Raw genomic sequence first — 26,458 nt, 5'->3', positions numbered from 1 at the left:
CTAGATTGTTCTATTGTAAGAGTGTTGTATATATACCCAGTTTTCATCCCAAGTCTTCGAATTATTTTGATTGTAACCCCTTAAAGGTTGCAACAGAATCCTGTTAACTACTTATGTTTTCCTATTTGTTTATGGATGGAATGCGTAGATCTATTCAACTTTGTCATTGAGAAATCATGTGTCCTTGTATGAAATGATGTTCCTTGGTATACCAAAGTGCACTAAGACTTGTCCAAAGAACAAGTTTGTTGCTTCTTACTCACCAATAGTCTTTTTATAAGGTATTAGAACACACATCTTGTTGAACATGTAAACCACCACGAATAGGTAGTCATGTCCCTTCCTGGTTGTTGGTAAACCTCCCACAAATTCCATGGAAATTTTTTCCCAATGATGAATGGATACAAGCAACAGATGATTTAGACCTTGTTTCTTATTACTAAGATTACTATTACAACAAAGCATGCATCCTCTTATGAACATAGCTACATGTTCTTGCATCTTAGGCCAACACATACTTCTACAAATTAGTCACTATCTTCCCTACACTAAAGTGCCTTGCAACCTTGGAGGTGTGAATCTCTCTAATCAGCTACAATCATTCACCTTTAAGAACACATAATGTATCTAGCCTATAGAGTAACTCATCCTAGAGATGGTATTCAGTTGTGTTATCACCATCTTACACATGACTCTAGCTTTGCAACTGTTGAAACGCCTCCTTGAAGTCTTCGCCCTCTGAATATGCCCCTCTATATGCATCATGGGTGAATGGCTCTGTGTGCATCAGAGTTCTCAAAGTTGTGATCTTTGATGTAGGTGGCCTTGACAACACGTTTTCCAAATTGTTTATGCTTTCCTTCTATGCTTAATCACTAAATGAAATTGTTGTAGAAACCCCGTCCACTTATAATCCCTGGTTTGATGAAGCTTACTCTAGGTTTGCATATATTGTAGTGGTTGGTGATTTACCCTGACTTTAAGTCCAGCTTGGTGAAGTATTTGTCTTGTTGCAACTGATCTAGCAAATCATCTATCCTAAGTAAGGGATACCTGCTCTTGAGTGTATTTTCTTCTAAAGCCTTGTAACCAATACACATCCGCCAAGTCCCATCCTTATTTGGCACAATGATGATGGGCGACCCACATGGTGAGGTACTTGGTCAAATTACACTTGGTTCTAGTAGTTGTTACAACTACTTCACCTCACTTTCCTCAATAAGGGACTTCTTGTATAGCCCAATGTTTGGCAACAGGGAGTCCGACAATAGTTGGATCTCGTGCTTCACTTCCTTCTTGGGAGGTAGGCCTTTAGGCTCATGGAACACACCCTTATATGCATGCAACAATTCTTCCAGTTGATGTTTCTATTCCTTAGTACACCCCTCTAGAGATTACTTCACTATTATTTACTCTTCTACATATTGATTTCGTCTTAAAAACAATAAAGCATACATATTGCTAGAATTGATCAGTTTCTTTAATTGATTAGCACTTACCAACAAAATTTTGGACTTGCCCTTGTCTGTGGATGGTGACGGATTTTCCATCCTTGATGAAGTGGTACTAGTTGGCTCTCTCCATGAAGATTACATCCCACATGTGCATACAAGGAACTTCCAAACACCATTCCACATGCATCAAGGGGAACTACATATAGTTCTACTTGTAGTCTACCTGTTATATCTTTTGCAGCTTTTTCAAGCATATTTTCCTGTGGAATTTACCCAAAATCCAGCTAGGATTTGTTGGAATCACAAGTTTGAGTTGTGAACTCTCCACAATATGAGTGCTGAAGGGGTTTTTCAGGGTGTTGAATCCATATATGCAATCAAAATTCATTTTGAACAATAAAAAATCATGATTTTACCAAAAATTATTTCGTTAGATTCCAGCTAAAAACTTGAAAATGTATAATAGCTAGACTATCATTTTAGTTCATTTATAAAATCAGCACTCATAGCAAATTTGATTTTTAATTGTTTGGTTACATTTATTTTTACATCCTTATTTACCCATCCCAATAGATATGAGCTTCAAACTTTTAATCTCAATTTGTTGATTAGCTCTATTGCAATGGAATTCTTCTATGATCCTAAGTCGAATGAAGCATCAATATTTTTCTTCTTGACTTGTATCTTTATATGGAAGAGTCTGGTCATTTCGCTCTCTTCCTGTTACTAAAGGCCACTTATATTCACCTTCTACATTGATGTACAAACAATATTCTTATCCACATCTATGATAATTTCCACCTAGTTGCTCAAATCAGTGGCCATGAGATTTTTTTCTTAATATCTTTCTTTCTGTTCTATGGGTTGAGCTTTGAATGCAACTTCCAACACTTCTCCTCCATATGATCATCAATGTTACAGCAATTGTAGTGGTTGTTGGGATCTTTGCATTAGGTGTGTTGTTGTTGTTGTTGTTGTCATTTTATCTTTTCCCCCTTTCCACTTCCTCTTACCCTCCTTGAAACTTCTTGATTCCCCTTCTACTTTGACCCACTTGATTGCCACTTTTTCTGGCCTATGTTCTTCAAGTACTATGCATGTACACAAGTCTCGTCCACTGATTTGGGTTTCAACATCGTCACTTGTTTTTGCAGATGGTTGTGTAGACCCCCCAAATACTTTAGTATGTAAGGGTTCTTTAGGGAGATACCCAACATTATGACCATCTTTCTAAATTTTGTGTACTCTTGTACACTCTACCCCTACTGCTACCTGAAGTAATGCCACCTTATCCACTAGTCCCATACATACCCAATAGGGTAAAATTGTGACTTTGAGAGTTTTGAAATCCTCCTAGTTAGTCACTAGAGGATCTCCCTCCAACCTCAAGGTCTTCATGTGGATTTCCCACCAGGTCAGGGCATTGCCCTTTAATTTCAAGGACCATGATATCCATGAACCTTGCATCATAAAAAGCTTCATAATTTCTTAAAGCCAAGATATTCATATTCCATGTCTAAGGGCGAATCACTAGTTGCTATTTTCCCTCTCCTATTATCATTGGATTTTTCCTTAGTTTTAGGATATTAATGAGAAGCCTCTAAGATGCCTAGAGATTCTTAGGATAAGATTAGAGTTTTGAATCATATTTATGTTAAGTGAGCTCGAAAAATGTTTCTATGTTAAATTAGTTTCTTGAGTGTAGTATGGAAGCTATCAAAGAACTGAGTAATTCTTTAACAATAGAAGTGGAAAACCCTTTATGTTTGTCATTATCTTTATTATTGTTGTAGGTAGCCATATTGGTATTACAGATATAGGTTCCATAATTTATGAAATCCATGTTTGTGTGAGTAGATATATCAAAGACATTTTTAAAGTATGAAGCTTAACTAGATCTTAGAGAATATTGGTTATTGATATGTCATATATTAAAGCCATGAAGTCCATTATTTGTTTTCATTCGTCAAGACTCTAGCATCAATTGGATCTATAGTATTATCTTATTATATATTTGCATTAGATGAGGTTTGAGCAATGTGATTTAACCGACTTATTATTAATATGATAAGTAAAGACTTGTCATGATGCATATTCCTTTGATTTTGGATTTAGATTATGTTGTGTCTAGATTGAGAAATAGAATTAGCAATATTGTGCAAGGTAACACACAATAAATTCAAGGTTTACACTAATCTTGTGTTAACAATTAACTTGGTTAGAGATAAATACAAGATTGAATTCAATGATCATGGACTATGTCTATGAAACTAATATTTGGATAGATAGACTTCAAAGTCAACTTTCGAACAAATAGAAAACAAGTTTTATAGCTTAAAACACAAGGTAATCAAGCTGGAGTTGAATCTCAATCTGATATTGTCAATTTCAAATCGAATTATAGTAGGATCTTATTTTGATCACTAAGTTCATATGAAACTCCACTACTTTGTGGTCAAACAGAACAGTGAAACACACCTTCAAATTTTTTAATTTAGTATTATCATTCTTGCACCAAGAGTGTCACAGTGTATCCATAAGCCCAGGTAGATATATCACATTTGTAAGGGGAAAAAAACTAAATTGACCATAAAATAAAGTCCAAACAATTAAAAAAGTAACTAACTGTAATAATAAAAAACTAAAAAGAGACCAGAATATTTGTAAAATATTCTAATAAAATAAATTAGCATAAGCGTGTCACAAACATGAATCTTTTAAGCAGGCAGCAATAAACCATGAATATTTTAAGCAAGCACCAATAAACTAGTCTTTAATTCTGAATTTGATGTATTTTAGTGCTTATTAAATGTTGGTTAAGATGGATCCATGTTGGTGAGGCTATTGTAGACTTGGAAATTTTATCATTGCAATTTGGTGACACTGGATGTTGGAAAAATAGAGTAGCATTTTTAAATTGACGTATGAGAAAATGTTCACGAGATTTTAAAAAAGAGGTAGTCTCATCAAAGACATGCCCAACATACCAAGTACTAAGCAACTCTCCATAAGGTAGACTAGAGATTATCCTCTTTCTTTCTTTCTCAAAATTGATCATTTTCAATCATGATCTTTCAACTCAACTTGATCACAATTTTTCTAACCCCACCATTCATTGTGGCAAGGCTAGTCTTCCCTTTTCCTCATCCTAGATCCAAAATAAGATTATCCTTGTTTTTTCTTTACCTATTCATTAAACAATCCCATTTCCATGAAAGATTGTCCTCCTCTCTTATTCTTGAATTTTTAACCTAAAAAGAAAATATGATATATTGTCATTGAAAAATTCTTCAACAACATCATTTATACCATAAATCTAATTATAGCACCCTGTTATCTTACCAAATTGACTTTATCAAAACATTATTTCTTTGATTATTATTGTTTAAGTAGCAAGAGGAAAGTTGTCCCTTTCCTTCCTTCATAATTTAATTCCATTTTTATTATTCCTCAATTATATTACATTAGTTTATTAATAATATTCTTTTCATAATTTAATTTATTTTTATTATTCTTTAATTCCATTTTTATTATTCCTCAATAATATTCTTTTCCTAATTTGTTTCATAATTTAATTCCATTTTTATTAGTAAGAACTAATATTATTTTCATAATTTAATTCTATTTTTATTATTCCTCCATTATATTACATTAGTTTATCAATAATATTCTTTTTCAAAGAATTTCCATTAGTTTATTAATAATATTCTTTTTCAATTGCAAAACATTTTCATAGAACTTCCAATATCTGTTCGACAGGTTCCTTACTGAAGTGTTCAATTCTCATTAGATCTTCTACATTAAATTAGATTATTTTATTAACGTTATTCCAATAAATTGGATTTCATGTAAACAAACATAATCAATGAAACTTTTTATACACGGAATCAATAGAGAATTATTTATATATTTATTCAGTTCAATTAGCTCTATACTTACTATTTAGTAATGTATTTCAATCTTTTATAGATATTGTAAATTTCGATTTATAAAAAACCAAAAAAACATAAACATTTTTAAATTCCTCCTCTCTCCTCTCTCCTCTCTCCTCACCTTCGTTTTTTTTGTTCGTTAGGCAGTTAGTTGCAACGGTGTAGCTGCATGGCACGAAAGATTGCCCCAGGGCCAACGCAATCATAATTTTTCCCAAATTAAAAGTTAAACTTGATATTTAACCCACTTAGGAAAAAGAGAACGGCAGCTCAAATCTGAAGCTCTCTGTTGAAGGGAATATCCCTCCTGACATGATTTAAAGGATAATAAATAAGATGCCATAATCCATCATACTAAACAAGGCTTTATTATACGGGAGAAGAACTTTCAAATTCAAAACCTTCCAATTCAACCCAACACCAACAAACTCCGTTTTAGACTCTCAGCAATAAACAGCATCTACAATGTAGCTATCAACGAAGTCCTTGCCTTACTGTCTATCTATAAAGTATTTACTCTTGATATATACAAAATTGTGTATTTCCTCATAAGTCCATTATGATTACCCAGTAGGAATCATCATCTGTACTGTCTTCGGAGGAGTCTAGCTTGATATGAAAAAGCTTGTGTTCTAAAACGTCTCGGAAACCCACGAGTCACACTTGCTTGACATGTAACATGAACAAAAACCAGTGTCTTTTGCTAAAGAAAGTAGCCTAGGCTCCCCACAAAACACATATAGCAAGAAAGTAGTGTAGACTCCCCAGACAACACATATATCAATGGTCATAAAATCTGGAATTTGGAGTATTAAAAAATAACAAAATACTCAAGCAAACAAGAATCAGCAGGAAAGTAGGCATCAAACTCTTCCGTATTCCCGCCAACGTTTTTTTAATAGAAAATGCTTTTTATATTATACAGAAAATAAAATGTGTACATAGAAGAAACAGTTTAAAATAGCACTGCAATAAGGTCGATTAGGCACTAAAATATACATTTTTTTCCTCCCCCAAATAACTGAACACCAAAATGGTTAATACAGTAAATGGATCATGCTCCAAATCAAAGAAGGTAGGTTATTTCTGGGTTAAATAATGATCTATAGTGGCTGGGAACTAAAGCGCTGCCAAAATTGCCTATACATGAGAGTGTTCCCAGATGAATATCTCACTAAAACTGTACGTAAGGATGGTCAGGTAGTATACAAGTATGCAAAACTAGGTCGTAAATTTTATTTATTTGCTAAGGTAAGTATAAAAATCGAGGCTGCATTTATAATTTTCCAGGAGTGTTTTAGCACCTTCTATCGATAAACAACCTTTGCTGACAGCGCTTTCTGCTTCCCTCTCTATATCTTCAATTATGTTACTTACGTCGTGTCTAACAGAGTGTAAAACTTCTTTGGTGGTCTGACCCTGCACTATTCGCTCAAAACCATATTGCCCTTTGCCCTTTCTGTTTGTTGCTTTATCTACAATATCTGATCCTTTAGACCTTACATGAATGACATTAATTCCACCAAATAGGTTGTGAGCACTTCCCAATATTTCCTGCACAGATTTTATGTTAGATCTTGTCAGCACTTTCTTACATTCATTGTCAACTTAGACTGGCCATTTAAACATCAAACCTGACATACAAGAAACTGTTCGTCACAGAGAAGATGATTAAAGGCTTGGAGGATACCTGATAAACACCTGCAAGGAACAATCCCATGTAGTACGGCTCTCCTTCACACAAATGATGCACAGAGAGCACACTTTCAACCTTCCCACTAGGTCCAATAAAGCGTTCTATTTTTCCATCACTGTCACATGTCAAATCAGCCAAGGTTGCCTGTGTATCTGGCTTCTCATGCAACCGATGCAAAGGCATTATAGGGAAAACTTGATTTATGGCCCATGAATCAGGTACCGAACGGAAAATAGATAAGTTGATATGATATATTGCTGCTAAGTATTTCTTAAGCTTATCTACTTCATCTGGTAACTCAGAGTCTCTACAAAATTTTAATACACTAAATGAAATAGCATCATAGACATCTTCAACTTGTGCCCTATGCTCAAGGCTTAGGAAACCAAGCTTAAATAAGCTATGGGCTTCTCTTTTTAACCGCTTTGCATCACTGTAAGCTTCCTGGACATTTTGTTGGCAGATAGTTTTTTTAATATCATATAAAGTTGATAGTAGATATTCACCAGGATTGCAATCTTTCCGAAGCTTTCTGTTTGTATGACATGGAACAACTGACCCTGCATGCAATTCACTTGAATGTAGACCCTCTTGAACAGATGTATCTGAACCAATTAAACTAGTGTAAATTGCATTTCCAGTATAAGGACATTCCAGCAGTTTTACCATGAGTAGTTCAATGCAATCTTACCTGAAAATACTGTTTTGTCATTTATAGTAAACCTCTGTACTCTACTTTCACCCAAACTTTCCAGGTTGCCCATGGATTTAGCTGCTGACTGCTGGCTGACACTCAATACGTCAAACACAATGACTGAATGATGTGATGCCAAAGCTCTACCACTCTCAGACACAATAACTGGCTGAGAAACCCCTTTTAGGAGGCATGCATCTCGTAAGGCCACTACGATTTCATTTGCATAGCACTGCAAATAAATTCAGTTTAATTGCAGAGATGAAAGGCAACATTCCCGTATCAATAATTTAAAATCAAGAACATACATGAGTGGTTTCTTCTATGCTCGTAATAAAAAGGCAGAGCAACATAGATATCTCACTTGCATGCTATAACTGATTGAGGCATTTGATGGGTCACCAGTACCATCATAGTCAATCCCAAGCCCGCCTCCAACATCAATGTAATGCTGAAAGTAAGCCAAATCATTTCAGTATATAAGATAGGAATCAATTTCTGAGAGTTGCATTTGATAATACGCAATACATTCTTTATTTTCAGATTAGAAACTGACTAGCATAATGAATATTATGATGAAAAGTTACTTTGCATCATACCATATGTGCACCCATCAGAACTAATTCACAGTAAATATGACTTCCTTCTCTCATTGCCTCCTTCATAGTTGAAATAGATGGTATCTGAGAACCAATGTGAAAATGAAGCAACTGCAAGCACTGTAGCATATTTTCCTGCAGGTCAAAAGAAGTAATCACCATTCATCAAACATATTTATCACAACCTTAAATGATAAGATGAAAACTGAAACAGAAAAGCACATACTTGTTCTTGAAAACAAGTACAATAACGTACTTTTCTCAGTCTCTGTACAACTTGAATGAGCTTACTGATAGTAAGGCCAAATTTCCCGCTATCACCTGAGGTTTCAGCCCAGTGACCATTGTGCTTGGTGCTGAGCTTGGCTCTCAATCCGATTATTGGCTGAACCTTTAATCTTCTGCTGGTTTTAATCACCAAGTCCAGCTCCTCCATCTTACCAATAACATGGGAAAAGGAAAGGAAAAATCCTTATGAAAAAGTTCAATTATCATATCAAAGGAGGTGTTGGGATTCTAGGAATAACAGCGTCAAAATCTAGGAAAGTGGAAAGTTGAGCTAAATACCTGCTCAAGTACCAGCACTACTTTAATACCTAATCGCATTGCCAATAAAGCACTCTCAATGTAAATACTGTCCTGCCAAAAAAAATCGAAGACATTGATCAGTTACAGTTCACCAATATTAGAGACAAACTGATCCACATTATATTTTAAAATCAAGAAGAGATATAACCATTACATCATACATTATATTTTAAATTGAGAAGCTTCATAACCAATATATCATAAAACAAATTTTACCGACTTCCCTATGAAGTAAACCAATCAATATATGCTTCCATACAAGTATGTGCCTGATTAGGTTAGGCCTACTCCCCATATCTCTCTGGAGCCAGAACCATAGATATGCAGCATGGTTCCATCATGGATCCACATCCATGGCAGATCCATTCCAGATCCATCATCGTTCAGGAAAGGATCTGTTTTGCATATGTCTCGAATGTCATCTCAAATGGATACTATGCCATTAAAGAAATAATGTTATGCAATATAATAAATATTATGATCTAATATGTGATCAGTTCCAAAATGTACCCATCATGCACCCATTACAGGCTTGCTTTTGAATGGTTAAGTATGCTAAATGGACCCATTTTGGCCAGTTAGATGAGTATTTGACTACATCAGATTTTATGGTGTTGAAGAAAATGTAACTAGGTTCGGTTTTCATTATGACTTGTAATTATAATATTATGAAGAAAATTATTATTCCTTGCATCATGGGTTTCATGAGCAAGATGTGTTTACCATAGGTCAAAGACTTCTTCTTGATGTCTTTAGGATTTTATGTTTCATCATAAGTATTATGAAAGTCATAAGGTCAAAGGTTTACGCTCCAAGACAAGTGTCACTATCCTCGTGCAAAATCCGCTCTACAAAAATGCAGTGATCTCCTTGATGATATGTCGGCCTAGATTCAAGACACTCCTGTCGGCTCAATGCACCATCGTTGACCCATATATATAAGGAGTAATGTGGAGTCAAATGGAACAAGTTTTTCGGATCAGTTCATATTACAGTCAACGAAGAAAGGAATGCATACACAGTGAGCAGGGTATTATCTCGGAAGTCTGCCTACGATATATATACAGCGTGTCAAGCTCTCAGAAGCAATGTCACATGGTTCGGGTTCGAGTTCGGGTTCGGCAATGATTAGGTTCGGTTTGAGTTCGAATGTTTTGATGAGGTTTGCCATTAGGTTCGTCTATATATATATATATATATATAATGAATTATAGGATAAAATAGTAAGAAATCAACATCAATAAACATCAAAAATGCTATCATGGACATGGAAACTGCAAGGATAAATTACAAGCTTGAGTTGTGACATGAAGTTATGAGTTTTGATCTATGGACTTGGTCAATGGCTATGAGGTTCGATGAGGTTCGCCGAACCTCAAATTTTTTTTAAGGTTCGCCAAAATTCGAACCTCAAGGTTAAAGTTCGACGAACCTTGTGACATAGCTCAGAAGTATCTCGGAAGTCTGTAGCCATTCACTGTGATATATCTCAGAAGTCTCTCGGAAGTCTGTAGCCATTCACTGTGATATAAGTCATCGAAGGACTGTGTATAATATATATATATATATATATATATACACAGTGACTGCGTTCAATATAACTCTCGGTGGGGGCCTATCTTATCACTATTGTAACCAACGAAGAGTATGAAATAACATAATCGAAGAACTGTGGCAGCCGAGAGAAGAAGGTGTCGAAGACTGTGACTGGACAGCGAAGACATAAGGAGAAGGAGTACAGTGATATCAAGACTGTGAATTGTAGACCAAACAGAGCAGAGGATAGTGACAAACATCTTGGAGGTAACCTTGTGTCTATTTTGTCAAGGGTCTTGGTATTCATCATCTAAATATCTATAAGAAGAGATTCAAGGGTTTTACTCTCAAGAAGAGAGGTTTTGCCCTGGCTTGGAGCCAGCATCTTGTGTACTTGTTCTATTGTTGATCTTCTATTTTGATAACTGTTTGATGATTGAACGACACACTAACATAACAAAGTTAATTGAAGAAGACAACACAAACTATTATCAATAAGTCTGTGAAGAATCACTAAGCCATGAATTGCCTTAGATTCTTCAACATATGGAACAGCAATAGTGTTGACAAATATAACTCGTCCAGGAGCTTATTGCACAGATTACGTGTGAACGTGCAAGGAGTAGTTTGAAACAACTTCTAGTGACCATTTAGTAAAAGTGAGAAATAATAGCATGTTGTAATTTCACTTGAATTAATAAAAGTAAAAGTCAAATTTCCTATATTCTTTTAGTATTAGAAATCTAAATGAAATATTCTAGAATATTAGTGAATTAATTTGTTCCTAGGATACCCTCTTGCTGTTTGCTATAGTGGATCAGAATTTTCTCCTCTCCAATGCACTCACCTTCTTCTCTTGTCTCTACCTCTCTGAGGTGTTTCCATGTGTGTTTCAACTTCTCACATCTTGTCCTATTTATGCTTTGAGAGAGGTAACTAATCCCCTCAATCCTGGGAAATAATTTCCCATATCTTAGCAAATAATCTCCTTGATCCTAACAACCACCTTATCTCAACAATGAGGTGTATGTCTAAGATTAGAACAAATCTAATTCACTAATATTCTAGAACATTTAGATTTTTAATATTAAAAGAATATAGGAAATTTGACTTCTGACTTTTACCTATAATTTGATTGGGGTTTGCAATGTTTCCATTGGATTTTGTTATGTATGAGGGTATGGAAGTAGCATTTAATCAAGAGCACCAACCCCTCTATGTATGTAATAACCAAACAAACAGTAACTAGAATCTGAAATACAGAAAACCTGAAAAATTAAATTTGTACTTACCTTAACTGCTGCTGATTCTGCTACTGAACTGGTGATTCTGCTGGTGATGTCGTGGCTATTTTGATCCAATCTCCGGGAGACCAATACCACCCAACCAGACTGAGCAAACCTAGCTGCTCAATCCAGAAAGCTTCTCAACAGAAACTCTCTGTCCCTCCGTGCCCAGAACCTCAGACGGCTTAAAGCTCTTCCAATGGATAATTATCTTCCTCCTGGTTTTCTCCTGGTGAATTTCTGCTTCTGGTTCTCTCTGCTCCTCTCTGGTTTTTCCCCCCCACTCTCGATCCAGGCTGCCGGTTTTATCTACGAGCCTGGCGGTGGCCGCCCTCCTACCTGCAGCCACCACCTTCCCTCGACTCGACACGCCTTCCATGCAATTTAAGCTCTCAGATATTTTCCTGGCAAGTGCGCTCTGTTATCAATTTTCAGTTGGTTGAAAGCGCCCCTTTTAAAAGGGTCCTGCAATGATTTTTGGTATGTTTTAGCATATAGTTTAGTTTTACGCTTTTAGATTATGTATGTTTATAAAGTTCAGTTATATATTTTATAAAATTTAATTTATATATATTATAAAGTTCCATTATATATTTTATAAAATTTAATATATATATATATATATATATATATATATATTATAAAGTTTAATTATATATTTTATAAAATTTAACTTATATATGTTTATAAAGTTTAATTATATTTATAAAACTTAACATATTTATTATTTAAATTTCATCATATTTGTTTTATTATAAAGTTTAAAACTTTATATAATGGATCAATTTAGATGGGTCGTTACATACACCCCCTTCTGAAAACTTCGTCCCGAAGTTTAGAGTTTTAGGTTCAAGGTTTTAATGGACATGACCTTTTTCTATCCAGGTCCCCAAGCTATTCAAAATCATCCTATCCTCCCTAATCTCTTCTGCTCCCATCCTATCCGTCCTCTACTGGAGTATGCCATGGCGTCAATTTTACTGACCTAACCATTCATAAACACTAAGGTGACAGCGTCGGCTATACCGACCTTATTCCCAGTAGGCATCCGGCAGTCATCATCACACGTCTAGGGGAGCGTGACTCGCCCAGTCCTCCCATGACTCCAGGGTTCGGAGGATAAACGATGGGCAACACCTCCACCCCTCCCAATAGAACTTAGGGTTAACACCCTATCATAGAATCACTTGGAGCTTTAATTGTTCTGAGGTTCTGTCATCACGTGGTCATCTCGGAAATTGGATCATTTACCTGCAATCATACACCTACCCATGCATTTGTAAAATGTGCATCAGCATATTCAAAATAACTCATGTATTATTCACATATGACACTACAACATAACATATTTTGCCATATTCCATGCATGTCTTTTGACGTTCATCTAGAATGTATTCACTTCTTGATTTCTATCCCATTGATCATATTTGACAAAAAAAAAAAAAATGTCTTTACTTTAACAACTATAACTTAGTAAAATGAACCACATATATTGTTTTGGTATCCATGTACCTGCAGGAATTTAAACATATATTATGCCATAAGTTTCATGTTTATCCATAATCATTCAAAATGTTTCTGAGTCTTCGATTGTAGTGAAGTAAATATATACTAAACATAGTGTAAAGTTCTTCAAAATGGACATAAATTAGGGTATCTCTGACATATGTCCTCTGTATTTTCCCAAGTTGCTGATCCAAGACTATACTTGTCCCATTGGACCTTAACTTGGTCCACCAGACGGTTCCTCAGCTGTCGAACTCTACGTTCCAGTATACGTAACGGTTCGACCGTTATGACTCCCTCGTCCGATACCTGCAATTCTTTCCACTGGAGGTTATGAGATAGATCAGCTATATACTGTCTTAATATAGAAACATGAAATACATTATGAATTCTATGCAGGTGAGGTGGCAGGGCAAGACGATAGGCAACAGGTCCAACTCTCTCCACGACTTTAAACGGTTCTATAAATCGGGGTGACAACTTTGTCCCTTTTCCGAATCGAATAGTACTTTTATTTGGTTTGATGCGGACGAAGACCTGATCCCCTACTTCATACTTCCTATCAGTTCGGTGAGCATCAGCATAACTCTTTTGTCTATCCTGGGCTTCCTTTAATCGTTGTCTAATCTGTCTGACCTGCGCTTCCATTTCATGGATTAATTCTGGTCCTATTATCACTTGATCTTCTAACCTGTCCCAACTTAACGGTGTTCTGCAAGGTCTGCCATATAAAGCTTCAAATGGAGGCATCCCAATCGAACTGTGGTAACTGTTGTTGTATGTGAATTCGACTAAGGGTAAATACTTTTCCCAGTGTGATTGTTGATCCATTACATACATTTGCAACATGTCTTCAAGTACTTGATTTACTCTTTCAGTTTGCCCATCAGTCTCAGGATGGTAAGCAGTGCTTAAATTTAGCTGAGTACCTAAGGCTGTCTGCATGCAAGTTCAGAATCTGGAAGTGAATCGCGAATCTCTATCGGATATAATCTTCTTAGGTACTCCATGAAATCTGATAATTTCATTTATGAATACTCGAGCTACGTCAGCAACATCATAAGTATCTCTTACCGGAATGAAATGGGCGCTTTTTGTTAATTTATCCACCACTACCAGAATGGCATTGTGTCTTTGGGAAGTAAGAGGTAGTCCAGTGATAAAATCCATAGAAATGGTCTCCCATTTAGACATAGGAATGTCGTGGGGTTGTAAGAGGCCCGCTGGGTGACAATGATCTGCCTTTACTTGCTGACATTCCAAACATTTTGCAACAAATTGAGTGATATCACGCTTCATGCCTGCCCAAAAGAAGAGTTTCTTGGTATCCGCATACATTTTCCCTACTCCAGGATGAGCACAATATACTGCTTTGTGGGCTTCCCCAAGGATGGTATCTCGAAGATCTTTATCATCAGGAATGTACATCCTTCCATGGAATCGTAAGATCCCATCGTTTTCTAATTCATAACCCTCAAATTTAGATTCTTTTGCCTTAATTCCCTCAAGACTTGCTCTCACCTTTAAATACCAGCTGTCTTTTATAAGACGATCCAGTACTCGTTGTCTTAAGTCCACTTTAATGGGTATGAGAGAAAATATCCGAGGTCTCCTGCTTAAAGCATCGGCTACTACATTTTCTTTTCCCTTAATATATGATATTCCGAAGTCATATTCACTTAGGAATTCACTCCATCGTCTTTGCCTGGCATTTAAGTCTCTTTGGGTGAACAAATATTGTAGACTTTGATGGTCGCTTTTAAGTGTAAAATTTCGTCCCACCAGATAGTGTCTCCAAATCTTTAAAGCTAGCATTACAGCGGCCAATTCTAAATCGTGAGTAGCATAGAGTTCTTCATGAGGTTTTAGCTTTCTGGAAGCATAAGCTATCACTCCCTTATCCTGCATCAATACTGCACCCAGACCTTGCTTGGATGCATCAGTACATACCGTAAAGTCTTTGCCCATATCAGGGACTCTTAGGATTGGTGCACTAGTGAGTAGTCTTTTGAGTTCAGAGAATGCTTTATTACATTCCTCGGTCCACTCATACTTAACACCTTTACGCTGAAGGGTTGTGATTGGCTTTGCGATTTTGGAGAATCCTTCCACAAATCTCCGGTAATAACCGGCTAAACCCATAAAGCTTCGAATCTCATGTGCATTTTTCCGTATTGGCCATTCCATGATCGCTTTTACCTTCTCAGGATCTACTGAAATCCCTTCACCTGATATGATGTGACCCAAATAATGAATCTTTTCCTAAAAAAAAGAACACTTGGATAGTTTTCCATATAACTGACATTCTCTAAGGCAAGACAATACTATCCGCAAATGATCTTCATGCTCTTCTTCATTCTTGGAATAGATGAGAATATCATCTAAAAAGACTTGTACAAATTTATCAAGATATTGACGGAAAACATTGTTCATAAGATTCATGAATACGGCTGGCGCATTTGTTAACCCAAATGGTACCACAGTAAATTCAGTGTCCAAAACGTGTCCGGAATGCAGTCTTAGAGATATCATTTTCAGAAATCCTTAGCTGATGATACCCTGATCGAAGATCAATTTTTGAAAAGACAGCAGCTCCTTTCATTTGATCGAAAAGATCATCGATTCGCGGCATAGGGTATTGATTCTTTACTGTAGCTCGATTCAAGTCTCGATAGTCTATGCATAATCTTAAGGATCCATCTTTCTTCTTCACAAAAATTACAGGAGCACCCCAAGGTGAGGTACTGGGCCGGATATGCCCTATATCGAGTAGTTCCTTCAACTGGATTTGCAATTCCTGAAGTTTTGGAGCTGTCATTCTATAAGGCGTTTTAGAGATCGGTTGGGTACCTGGCTTTAATTCAATAGTGAGATCCAATTCTCTTACCGGGGGTAATCCAGGCAGTTCCTTTGGAAATACATCCGGGAACTCGACTAACACCGGATATTGTTCTAAGGATGGCCCTTTTTCTTGGCTTACTTCGTGAATTGCATAAGCCTGACAACCCTTTCTTAAACAACGCTTCACCTACATTGCCGAAATGTAGCGTAAAGAAACTTCCCTCTTGGTTCCTTGAATTTGGATTACTTCTCCCTCGTCATTTATGCCCAGAATCCTTTTTCCATAACAGTCCACCCAAGCTTGGTGAGCTTCCAGCCAATCCATACCTATGATAAGATCATACGTTCCTAAGGCTGTGACATAGACTTTTAGTTTAGTCGAACAGACCCCTAGGTCAATTTTGCATTGATCCACACTCAAGCCCACAGTTTGGAGTTCTCCTGAGGCCATTTCCACTTGGTGGAAATCATTTTGTCTACGAGCTGCCAACCCACATTTGTTTTGATGCATATGATGAAATGAAACTATCTGTGGCACCAGTATCAAATAAGATTTTGAGTTTTATGCCATTGATAATACCTGAAGATTCCACTACAGTGGATTGATGGGCTGCTTGGTCGTGGTTGACTACTGCATGAATTCTATGATTACCTCGATTGGCTGATATCGGCTCCTTCCCAGTCCTATGCAATATATTCGATGAAGCTTCTGGGCAGTCACGCTGGAAATGCGGTCCCCCACATCCCCAACAATTGAGCTGCGTTGATCCTCTTGAATCAAGGTGTGAATTTCTAGAGAACGAGCCGCGTCCTCCCATGTTGATTCCTCTCGCACTCCTTCCTCTACCGGCAGTCCCTCGCGATGCCCATGGTCTGGTGTTGGACGATTCCGCGGCTATAGTGTTTACTGCCATGGGAACTCTTGTCCCCACATTTGGGGTAAACCTGTTACCGTAAGGTGGCCTCGAGCTACCTCCTCTGAAAAAGTTCCGGGGAGCCTTCCCTGGAAATCCTGGTTGTAAAGGCCCTGCTGGCCCCATATCTTTTTTGATTCCAAGGTGCTCTTCTGCATAACGACCACATTCGACTGCCTCGGCTACTGATGAGGGTTTCCACATGCTTACCAAGGCTCTGATGCGAGGATTTAACCCAAATATGAAGCGTTCAGCTTGACGTTCATCAGAATCTAAGTAGTGAATGTATTTTACAAGTTCCATAAACCTTATCTCGTATTCTTCCACCGTTTTATTTCCCTGAATTAATGTATGGAAGGCTCTGGCTTGCTGTTGTTGAAAGTATGGAGGCAAATACTTTGCGCGGAACCTTTCCTCAAATAGTTCCCAAGGGACATTATCCGATGTAAGGTGCAGCTGCTTTTCCAGATTTCCCCACCAAATCAAGGCACTTTCCTTTAGTTGAAACACGGCAATTTTTGTTTTTGCTGAAGGCGAATATTCTCTTAACCTAAAGCATCGGTTCATTCCCTCCAACCATGCTTCAGCGCGTTCACCTACTCGACCTCCTGAGAATTCTGGGAGTCTAATTTTCTGAAGCTCCCTAGAAATGTCTTCTCTCGATCTTCTGGGCTCAAAATTATTTGGTTCCGCTGAACTGGTGGTTACATGCTGAAATTCCTCTTTGGTTTTAGCCTTAGTTGATTCTTTTAATGTTTCCAATAAGGCTTCCAAAGAGTTCATTATCATAGTCAACTCTGGCGCTGGGGCGATTGGTGTTGATGATGGTCTTGGCGGTGACGATGGTGATGGGGATGATGATGGCGACGGTGGCGGCATTAATGGTGGTGATGCTGCCTGATCACGTCGTCGTCGCTCATACGTCTTTACCATTGTGATGGTTCCTGAACACATAATAAAATCCCGTAAAAATTTTGAGGTGGATAACCGAATTTTAACACACAATTTCCTTTTGCAACATCACATTCATAAACGGGTATAGTTTTGCTATTTTTACCCGCTAGGCGGATCTTACTGGTACCGAGGTCAAGGAGGATGGTCTCACGACCTCCTTGTCCTAATGCAGGGTATTCTATCCTAATATGAATAATGCAGGAGTGTATGGTTATTAGCTCCTAAGGTAAGACATCTAAAGTTTATTTACCTGATAACATTCACAAAATGAAAATGTTAGATGTCTCGTTATAATGTACATTGGTAACATACTTGTCATACCTCAATCTGACTATTACATTTAAGGGAGGTCATATATACCTATATCGCGAATATATTACTTGGATATGGATTTAATCCATAAAAGAAGGGTTGTTTTGTTTCCATATTAGTTTGACCTTTAGCCGTAAAATTTACCATAGACATGTCCTGATTAAAATCTAGAAAGAGTATTTGACCCATATCAAATAAAAACAGGTCAAATACTGTTTCTAAACTGGCTAATACCGGCCATGACAAAGAATATTCCCCCTACAGGATGACAGAGAATTTATTCGACATGAGACAACTCAGCTTGGAGAGCATCAGACTGAAGATCTGAAGGTTGCATGTTCAATTCACACTCGCCACATTGCATTTTTGTAATTCATTATTCAAAAGTTTGTCGAACTGAATTAGATAAATAAAGGAAATCCGAGGAATTACTATGACAAAAGAAAAGCTCACTCTACATGGCGAACTGTAACACTCAAGATCTGTCAAATACTTTTAACAGAAGGTGAAACTAAATGATTTCATTAGTAACTTAAATTTGTCTACAAGTGATTCTCTCTCTGTATTTCCATTTATCCCAACATCACTCTGGCAAAGGACACAGGAAACCTGAAGCCTGATAAATTGCTTCTAATCAGATTGTGAGCAAGGAACCTGAACCCCGACAATTTTCTGTCATCTGCCTCTGATTCACTCTTTATTTCCTGAATTTTACTCCTTACTTGACTGGCGAACTCCCAAGAATGTGACTCAGTTGAGAGAACTTTAATATGCAATTTATATAGGAAGTTTTGTTTTTGGAAGCATCATGGCACACCTCACACATCTTACCAATAAGGATTAATTTAAATGGATGGAGGCTGCAGGGGTACCTTCTGACAAATGAAAAAAAGGCCCAGCCATATTTCTCAGACTTTTGAAGTGAAATACGATGCTTTAGGAACTGGCATGAATACAGTGGTCATGCAATTCAGCAGCCTATTGTGACTGACAAGGAAAAGTTATTATGCATCTATGATTAGGAAATGTTGACCCTTGTAGAAAAATTCAAGCCATATTTATTGGGACAGCACCTCAAAATCCAAATGGGCATGAAACTTTATTTATTTTCACAGTGGAATTTTAGTGAAGTAGGAAAGTAAACTACAAGGTTTTTACTTTGAAAATCAATATAAGAAGGGCATAAATAATGTTTTCAGTCGATTCCTTATCTATGTTATCTGAGCTGTGTACCAAAGGATGGAAAAGCATTATCAACTGAATATGCAAAAGATGAGAGGCCTGTTCATATGCTACAAAACTCAAGAAGGACCCAAGACTAGGGCAATGGGTATATATTTTCAAGAAATCTGATTTTTTTTTTTGCACATATATAATGTCAGTGATAGAAGAATGTCATTCTCCAATTGTTATTGTACACTGTGAATTAGTCCATTCTAAATTAATAATGATGTGTCAGCCTACCATCCCAGTTATTGGGTGTACAGTAGATGATCATCTCAATAAAAGCTTCTCACTATTGGCATCCAACTAACAGAAATACCCAGGTTCATCTGAATGTTTACTGGCGTAATGTTCTTGCACCCCATCCAGAATACCCCACCAACGCCTCCAACGCTACCTACAGCCGCACCGAAAAAGCCCACTATTGTTCCGAGGACTATCCTCCATCCGAATTTCATTGCGGGCCAAACTCGATGATATTCGGTTTTGTTTGATTGCGAAAGGAAATTCCCGGCTTTGAGCACATGATATTTAAGCGTGTTGCCTTCCACAGGATCTACTATTTTCTCCGTTTCCGACTTAGCATTGTCCCCATCCAGAAAAATTCTTTCTGCTGAACCTAATGTAACGGCCAAGAGGAGTCCAAATGCAGCAACCATTACAACTACAAGCAGGCATTTCCGCCCGCCTCCGGCCATTTTTGATCAGATAAAATCTAAATTTTCAAACTTCCAAGAAGCAAATTCCCCAAGCAGATTCTTCAGGGCTAAAATGAAGATTGCTTTACACGATTAGCTGGTTAACGAGCAAATTTTGTTCGAAGATATTTGCCCAAGGTTCCAGAATTTACAGTGATAAGAACAAATACAATAAATGCCCCGCGGCAAAACGAGCTATTTACCAGAAATTTACAAAAACTTGGGCGGATAATAAAATGCAGGCAAGCTCAAGAAGAGAATGCCAGAAACGTACAAGAGAAAGGTTTCACAGTATAATTTAGCATTATTTAGGCCAGATTTGCCAAAACAGTGCTTAAATGCGATCAAATTCCGTCAAAGTTTCAGCATTCTCTTTCACAAATGCTGGAGATTACTCAAAACTCTGCCAGATCTTTGTTATAAAGCAGGCGCAAAGTCGTTCGCCTCTAATTTGCTCACATTTAGATGAAAAGAACGAAAATTTCGTTCAAAATACTCGGACTCAACAATTACAATCATTATTTCTAATGGGTGAATTCTAGAGGGATGCGGAGCACCTATTGGGTAACGTAACACAAAATATTATATTTTGTTGTTCACTGTACTGTTCTATTACGTTCTAACTTCTGGTCTATGCAATGGTTCCCCATGGATTTAACATCCTTAAAAAGACCTATGCAAAAATAAAATCCGTATTTACAGTAAATATTATTGGGTCACACGCTCACTTAACCAGAAATTTGAAATTCTAGCCGTCACACAGACGCTCAGACAGTCGTTTATACGCTCAGACAGAGGTTTATACGAAATTCTAGCTGCGTAGGGCCTGTGAGGTCCCGAAGGGTTTGAACGCAGGCTCTGATACCATGTGTAATAACCAAACAAACAGTAACTAGAATCTGAAATACAGAAAACCTGAAGAATTAAATTTGTACTTACCTTAACTGTTGCTGATTCTGCTACTGAACTGGTGATTCTGCTGGTGATGTCGTGGCTATTTTGATCCAATCTCCGGGATACCAATACCACCCAACCAGACTGAGCAAACCTAGCTGCTCAATCCAGAAAGCTTCTCAACAGAAGCTCTCTGTCCCTCCGTGCCCAGAACCTCAGACGGCTTAAAGCTCTTCCAATGGATAATTATCTTCCTCCTAGTTTTCTCCTGGTGAATTTCTGCTTCTGGTTCTCTCTGCTCCTCTCTGGTTTTTCCTCCCCACTCTCGATCCAGGCTGCCAGTTTTATCTACAGGCCTGGCGGTGGCCGCCCTCCTACCTGCAGCCACCGCCTTCCCTCGACTCGACACGCCTTCCATGCAATTTAAGCTCTCAGATATTTTCCTGGCAAGTGCGCTCTGTTATCAATTTTCAGTTGGTTGAAAGCGCCCCCTTTTAAAAGGGTCCTGCAATGATTTTTGGTATGTTTTAGCATATAGTTTAGTTTTACGCTTTTAGATTATGTATGTTTATAAAGTTCAGTTATATATTTTATAAAATTTAATTTATATATATTATAAAGTTCCATTATATATTTTATAAAATTTAATATATATATATTATAAAGTTTAATTATATATTTTATAAAATATAACTTATATATGTTTATAAAGTTTAATTATATTTATAAAACTTAACATATTTATTATTTTAAATTTCATCATATTTGTTTTATTATAAAGTTTAAAACTTTATATAATGGATCAATTTAGATGGGTCGTTACAATGTACCTTGATATTAGTGGCATTGATTGCTGAACTCCTCTATCATGATCCTACTAAAAATGTACACATCACTCAAACAAAAGCTTGACTTGACACGCTAAGCTTTTTCTATATTATTTTAATTCTTAGATAGTGATGATAATGAAGAAGATCCCAATATAGGCAAAGATTTGATGATGTGTAGGTATTTGTTGTAGCGTGATCTTTTTCAAATGCTAGAGGCCATCTAGAACCTAGTTGTTGAAGTATTTTCAGTTCAGAAAGGAATTGCACTAGGTACTATTTTGGTTATGTGCACCCTTACATGTTATATAAATGAGAATTTTTGCTTATTTGTGTATAAATTGTTTGGATTCATATGGATGCACATGAATAAATATATTTTTCTTTTAAATTTGAATATTTTATGTATTTTTGGTTGACCGTTTTTCAGTTCTGACCAGTTCTCAGTCTGGGGGATCTACCAATTCGATGACCAATGGTTTTGACAACATTGGATCTGTGTAGTGTTACAAGATGAACAAGCACTGATCAGACCCATGGGATCTAGATCTAACAAGGGCTACATCATTGGAGTTAGAAAGAGAAACTTATATAGGCTAAAAGGCCAACCTATTCGAGTAATGGCAAGAAGCAGAGCAATGACAGCGAACAAGTAGCAGGAAGCTCCAAAGGTTGAGCAGATCAAAGAGAGTCAACCTTTAGGTTCAAGTGGGGAGGAGCAGCCAGAATATTCCTCCAAATCTATCAAGGTTTCTTGGTATGAGATGACCTTACAGGATGTTCGAGAGCATGAAGCTTCTAGGAACAAGGGGAGCAGGAATTTGAGGACATTTTCCAACCAAGTGGTAGGGAAGGCTTCCATTTCAGAGGGAGTAGCAACAACAGTGGATGTAGTTCCAAGATCAAAGCCACTTTTAGGGGGTAGAAGTACCTCTCTTGTTAAGAGGGAGTGCTGATGTCCGTAACTCGAGCAAATACTTCTACACAGGCCTATGTGTCTAGGCATGCAGAAGTCGCCCAAGATCTCCTTAGGACACTTGCTAATGTGTGAGCAAGTTGCTAATGTAACTTAGCTTAAGTTTAAACTTAGGAAAATCACATAATTAATTATGTTGGCTAATTGAGCTAAAGAAACTTTAGGAAAAGTAAAGTAAATTACTTTAGTGATTATGTTTTAATGTTGCATGGGTACCGCTCCTAGCCACTGGAGAGCAAGTACCCCACGCTTCGGCGCTCTTGGGAGCTTCGGAGTTGGTATGAAACGCTCCAAAACAGCCAGGAGTTTTTGCAGGTACGTTGGAGCTTTCTGGGAGTGTCGTTGTGCAGAATTTGGAGTTTCCGATACGGGTTTCGATTGGGAATGTGGCTCTAGAGCGTGTGGGAGCTTTGATCCATCGAGGACAAGCGAAAATTTGAAATAATTCCATAGCAAATTAGATTATTTCCAAACAAACGGAAACAACCTTGCTAAGAGATCATTTCAACAATCTCATAACTTTAAGTCTAAACTCTTTAATCTCCAATTCATATGACGAGCAGGAAACCAATGCACATGAAATTATTGCTACTACTTAGTGATGACACTGTATCATAGCCAGAACTTTCTTCAAAATCATGCCCAATGCTCTTTTGTAGAACACATGCTTTGACTATTGAGGCTTAAAAATATATGTCGAGTTATAATTTTGTGAATGCATGTGCTAAATATGGATGGTGATAGATATTCAATTGTAAATCTTTTGTTAATCTGTTGATAGTAGCAGAAAAGTTCACAGATGTTGTCAATCTATTTTATATTATTATGGCCTTTACTTTCCATCAAGACATTTTGTAGTGATCGAGTCATGATAGTGATGTTCAGGATGGCTACATTTTGGTCTTAAGTGAAAACATTAGGGCTTAAAGTCATTAAATTTTAGTGATGTAAACGTTGAGAATTGTTGAATGGTTTTATGGGGAAAGAATCAAGGAAAATGATCATTTATGAATCACTAAAAACAGACCTTCACTAGTCTTAGTGCTAGGGTTGAGTAGTGGTTTAGTTAAAGTTCATTTAAAGACGAGATGAGAGGGTTTTAACAGGATCTTTATATGGGACTAGAGGTGGACCACAAGTTACAAGTTTGAACATAGAAGTTTTTGTGTGAGGGTGTCGGATTGACATGTTCAAGTTATGTAATAGCTTGCAATGATAATTAAGAGATATTACCAGAGCAGGTTTCTCTGCCTATCTTAGGGTTTCTTGCTATAAATCAATGTGTTCTTATGATTATGATGTTTTAATTTGGTATGTATATTTAATCTTTATACTTTATTTATTAAAAAAAAATATTTTATTTTTATTTTTAGTATATGTTAAACTTTTATTTTTAATATATTATATTATTGTCGCTCCCAACTTGACATTCGTTGTAAATTTGGGCAAAGCTTCTAGCCATACCAAATACTTGTTCCCACGTACCTGAAGTACCCATGTATAGGAAACTCGTGCAACATAGTGTTTTAGTCTCAATTGTTGATCTCAAATGAGGTAAGATCTAATCTCGATCATCAATCAATTTGGAGATTAGGGTTAGGTATTTAGCTCAATGTCAAGTTATAAATGCAAGGTTAAGGAGATGACAAGACGCACCATACAGTTGCCACAAAATCTAACAGGTCCAATGAAATCCCTCACCAGGCGAGAGGCCAGACCTTATGGCAACAACGAGGAAGGATTGCCACTGTCACATCAGCAACCTTTCTCCTGTTTTTTTGTGGGATTTCAACCACAAGGGAGGCTTCCCTATGCCACCTATAAGGTATTCTAAATTCCTAATGCTATGGCTCAAAATGACTTATTTTGAAGGTCTAAAGATAGATAGAGGGCCTGGAAAGGCCAAGAGATGACCAAGGTATTCAAACTTAGGGTTCAAGCTCTCTAAGGTTAGACTAATGACAAGGTTGCTATAAGTTAAGGTTTCAATAATATTCAGTATTAGGGTATGCAATGTTGGAAATACTGAGAGGGGGGTGAGACAATATTTCTTTCAGTTGTTATAATATTCCAATCAAGATTTTTATCACAACTTAAACCAGAACACAAGAAATAGAACAAAAATTAATTTTACTGATGAAGACAATGAGGGCTCCAACCCAAGGCTGCTTGGAAGTGGGGAGGGACAATTTTCAGAAGCTTCTGGGCGAAGAGCGAATCGGGAGAAAATTTTATATGATATATATTTATTATTTTTATATATTTTGATGCATATATGTCAACAAAAGCATGTAGAATAATGAATTAGATATAAAAAGCATAAAAAACATGGATTAAACCATATAACATCAGTCATCTAGAAATCATAATCTTCATCAACGACATGTCCACAAGTTACATGAAACAACATATCAAGTCTCATGATTCATCAATCTTGAAGTTTCAAACTTTCAAAATTCAACATATAACATTTGCCATCACTAAAGTTGTACTTGTAACCATTACCAAACTATAACAAAGAATATCAAACATGAAATGAAATGTTTCAACTATTATGAAGCATCATATTCATAATTCATCACCAATGAGTTATAATTGCCAACTTCAAACTTATATTGTCATATATTCTTTGCAAAAAATCCCATAATAAATATGAAAGAATCAATAGTTATAAAAAGTACTAAAAACTAGAAAAGACAAGTGAATCTATTATCTACTACTTGACCCTCTTGCCATGAGAAATTTCTAATTTATTTTCTCGTGGTTTATTGGGAGTTTCCTTCCGCATAATCAGGCGGCCACGTCCAAAACTAGAAGGCACATGACCTCCACGTGAGGCTGCAGATGGAGGTGGCGGAAAAGCTGGTGGCACTCAAGCACTACTAGTGGATGATGGGGGTGGCATGGTTGTTGATGTTGTTGTTGCTTCATCATCATCTTTCGTAAGTTTTGCTTCCAATTGTTCTAAATGTAAGGCTCCATCCTCCAAATTTTCATCCAGGTTGTTGTCCCAAGTGACATATGCTCTGTCATATCAAGCCCGCTCATTATAATGTGTCAACAACCTCAAATTGTAGTGGACAACCTTTTGACCACATGTTTGTGAATATGATCATACAAGTAGGGATCTTTCAGCTCAACAATATCTTTTATTTTCCCTAGCATGCTATCCATCTGCTCATTCACCTCCCCAATCATTAGCGCATATGTATCTGCAAAATGAATAATGTTATAAATGGGCTTGGTGAACTACAAAACATTCCTCACACCTGTCCAAAACTGACCATCAAGAACGGTGTCCTCCACCTCTTGAAAATCCCCCCTGTCAGATGTCATTGCAACGTTGTCCTTTACTATCTGCCATGATGCACTTGATGCCATGGTAACCAATGTCTCTCTTACCTTCAAAAGGCACCTGAAGTTGAGGTAATAGCTAGCAAATCTAGTCTATGCTATCTTCAATAGCTCCAACCTTGAGTGAATACGGAAAAGGCCATAGGTATTACTATGATTAGTAATGAATCTTA

General features: G+C 36.9%; 1 protein-coding gene across 5 annotated transcripts in view; it reads right to left on the bottom strand.

The window, feature by feature from the left end:
- Positions 1-6,358: 6,358 nt before the first annotated feature.
- LOC149150361 (uncharacterized) overlaps positions 6,359-26,458 on the bottom strand; it is a 106,180-nt gene continuing 86,080 nt past the window's right edge. For 2 of the 5 annotated variants that reach the window (XM_089440385.1, XM_089440380.1), the window contains 7 exons: positions 8,943-9,014; positions 8,602-8,811; positions 8,376-8,510; positions 8,141-8,227; positions 7,774-8,008; positions 7,077-7,687; positions 6,359-6,940 (listed from right to left, as the gene is read on the bottom strand). In XM_089440385.1, coding sequence (XP_089296511.1) covers positions 6,626-6,940; positions 7,077-7,687; positions 7,774-8,008; positions 8,141-8,227; positions 8,376-8,510; positions 8,602-8,811; positions 8,943-9,014 — 1,665 coding nt within the window. In that variant the 3' untranslated portion in view covers positions 6,359-6,625. The remainder of the gene's footprint in view (positions 6,941-7,076; positions 7,688-7,773; positions 8,009-8,140; positions 8,228-8,375; positions 8,511-8,601; positions 8,812-8,942; positions 9,015-26,458) is intronic. The other 3 variants (XM_089440383.1, XM_089440382.1, XM_089440384.1) reach the window with 3 other exon arrangements.

Source organism: Pinus tabuliformis, chromosome 9 (assembly GCF_031772625.1).
Source record: "Pinus tabuliformis cultivar Carrire ecotype Pingquan chromosome 9, CPIR1, whole genome shotgun sequence".
Lineage (NCBI taxonomy): Eukaryota > Viridiplantae > Streptophyta > Pinopsida > Pinales > Pinaceae > Pinus > Pinus tabuliformis.
This window is presented reverse-complemented; position numbering and strand designations above follow the sequence as displayed.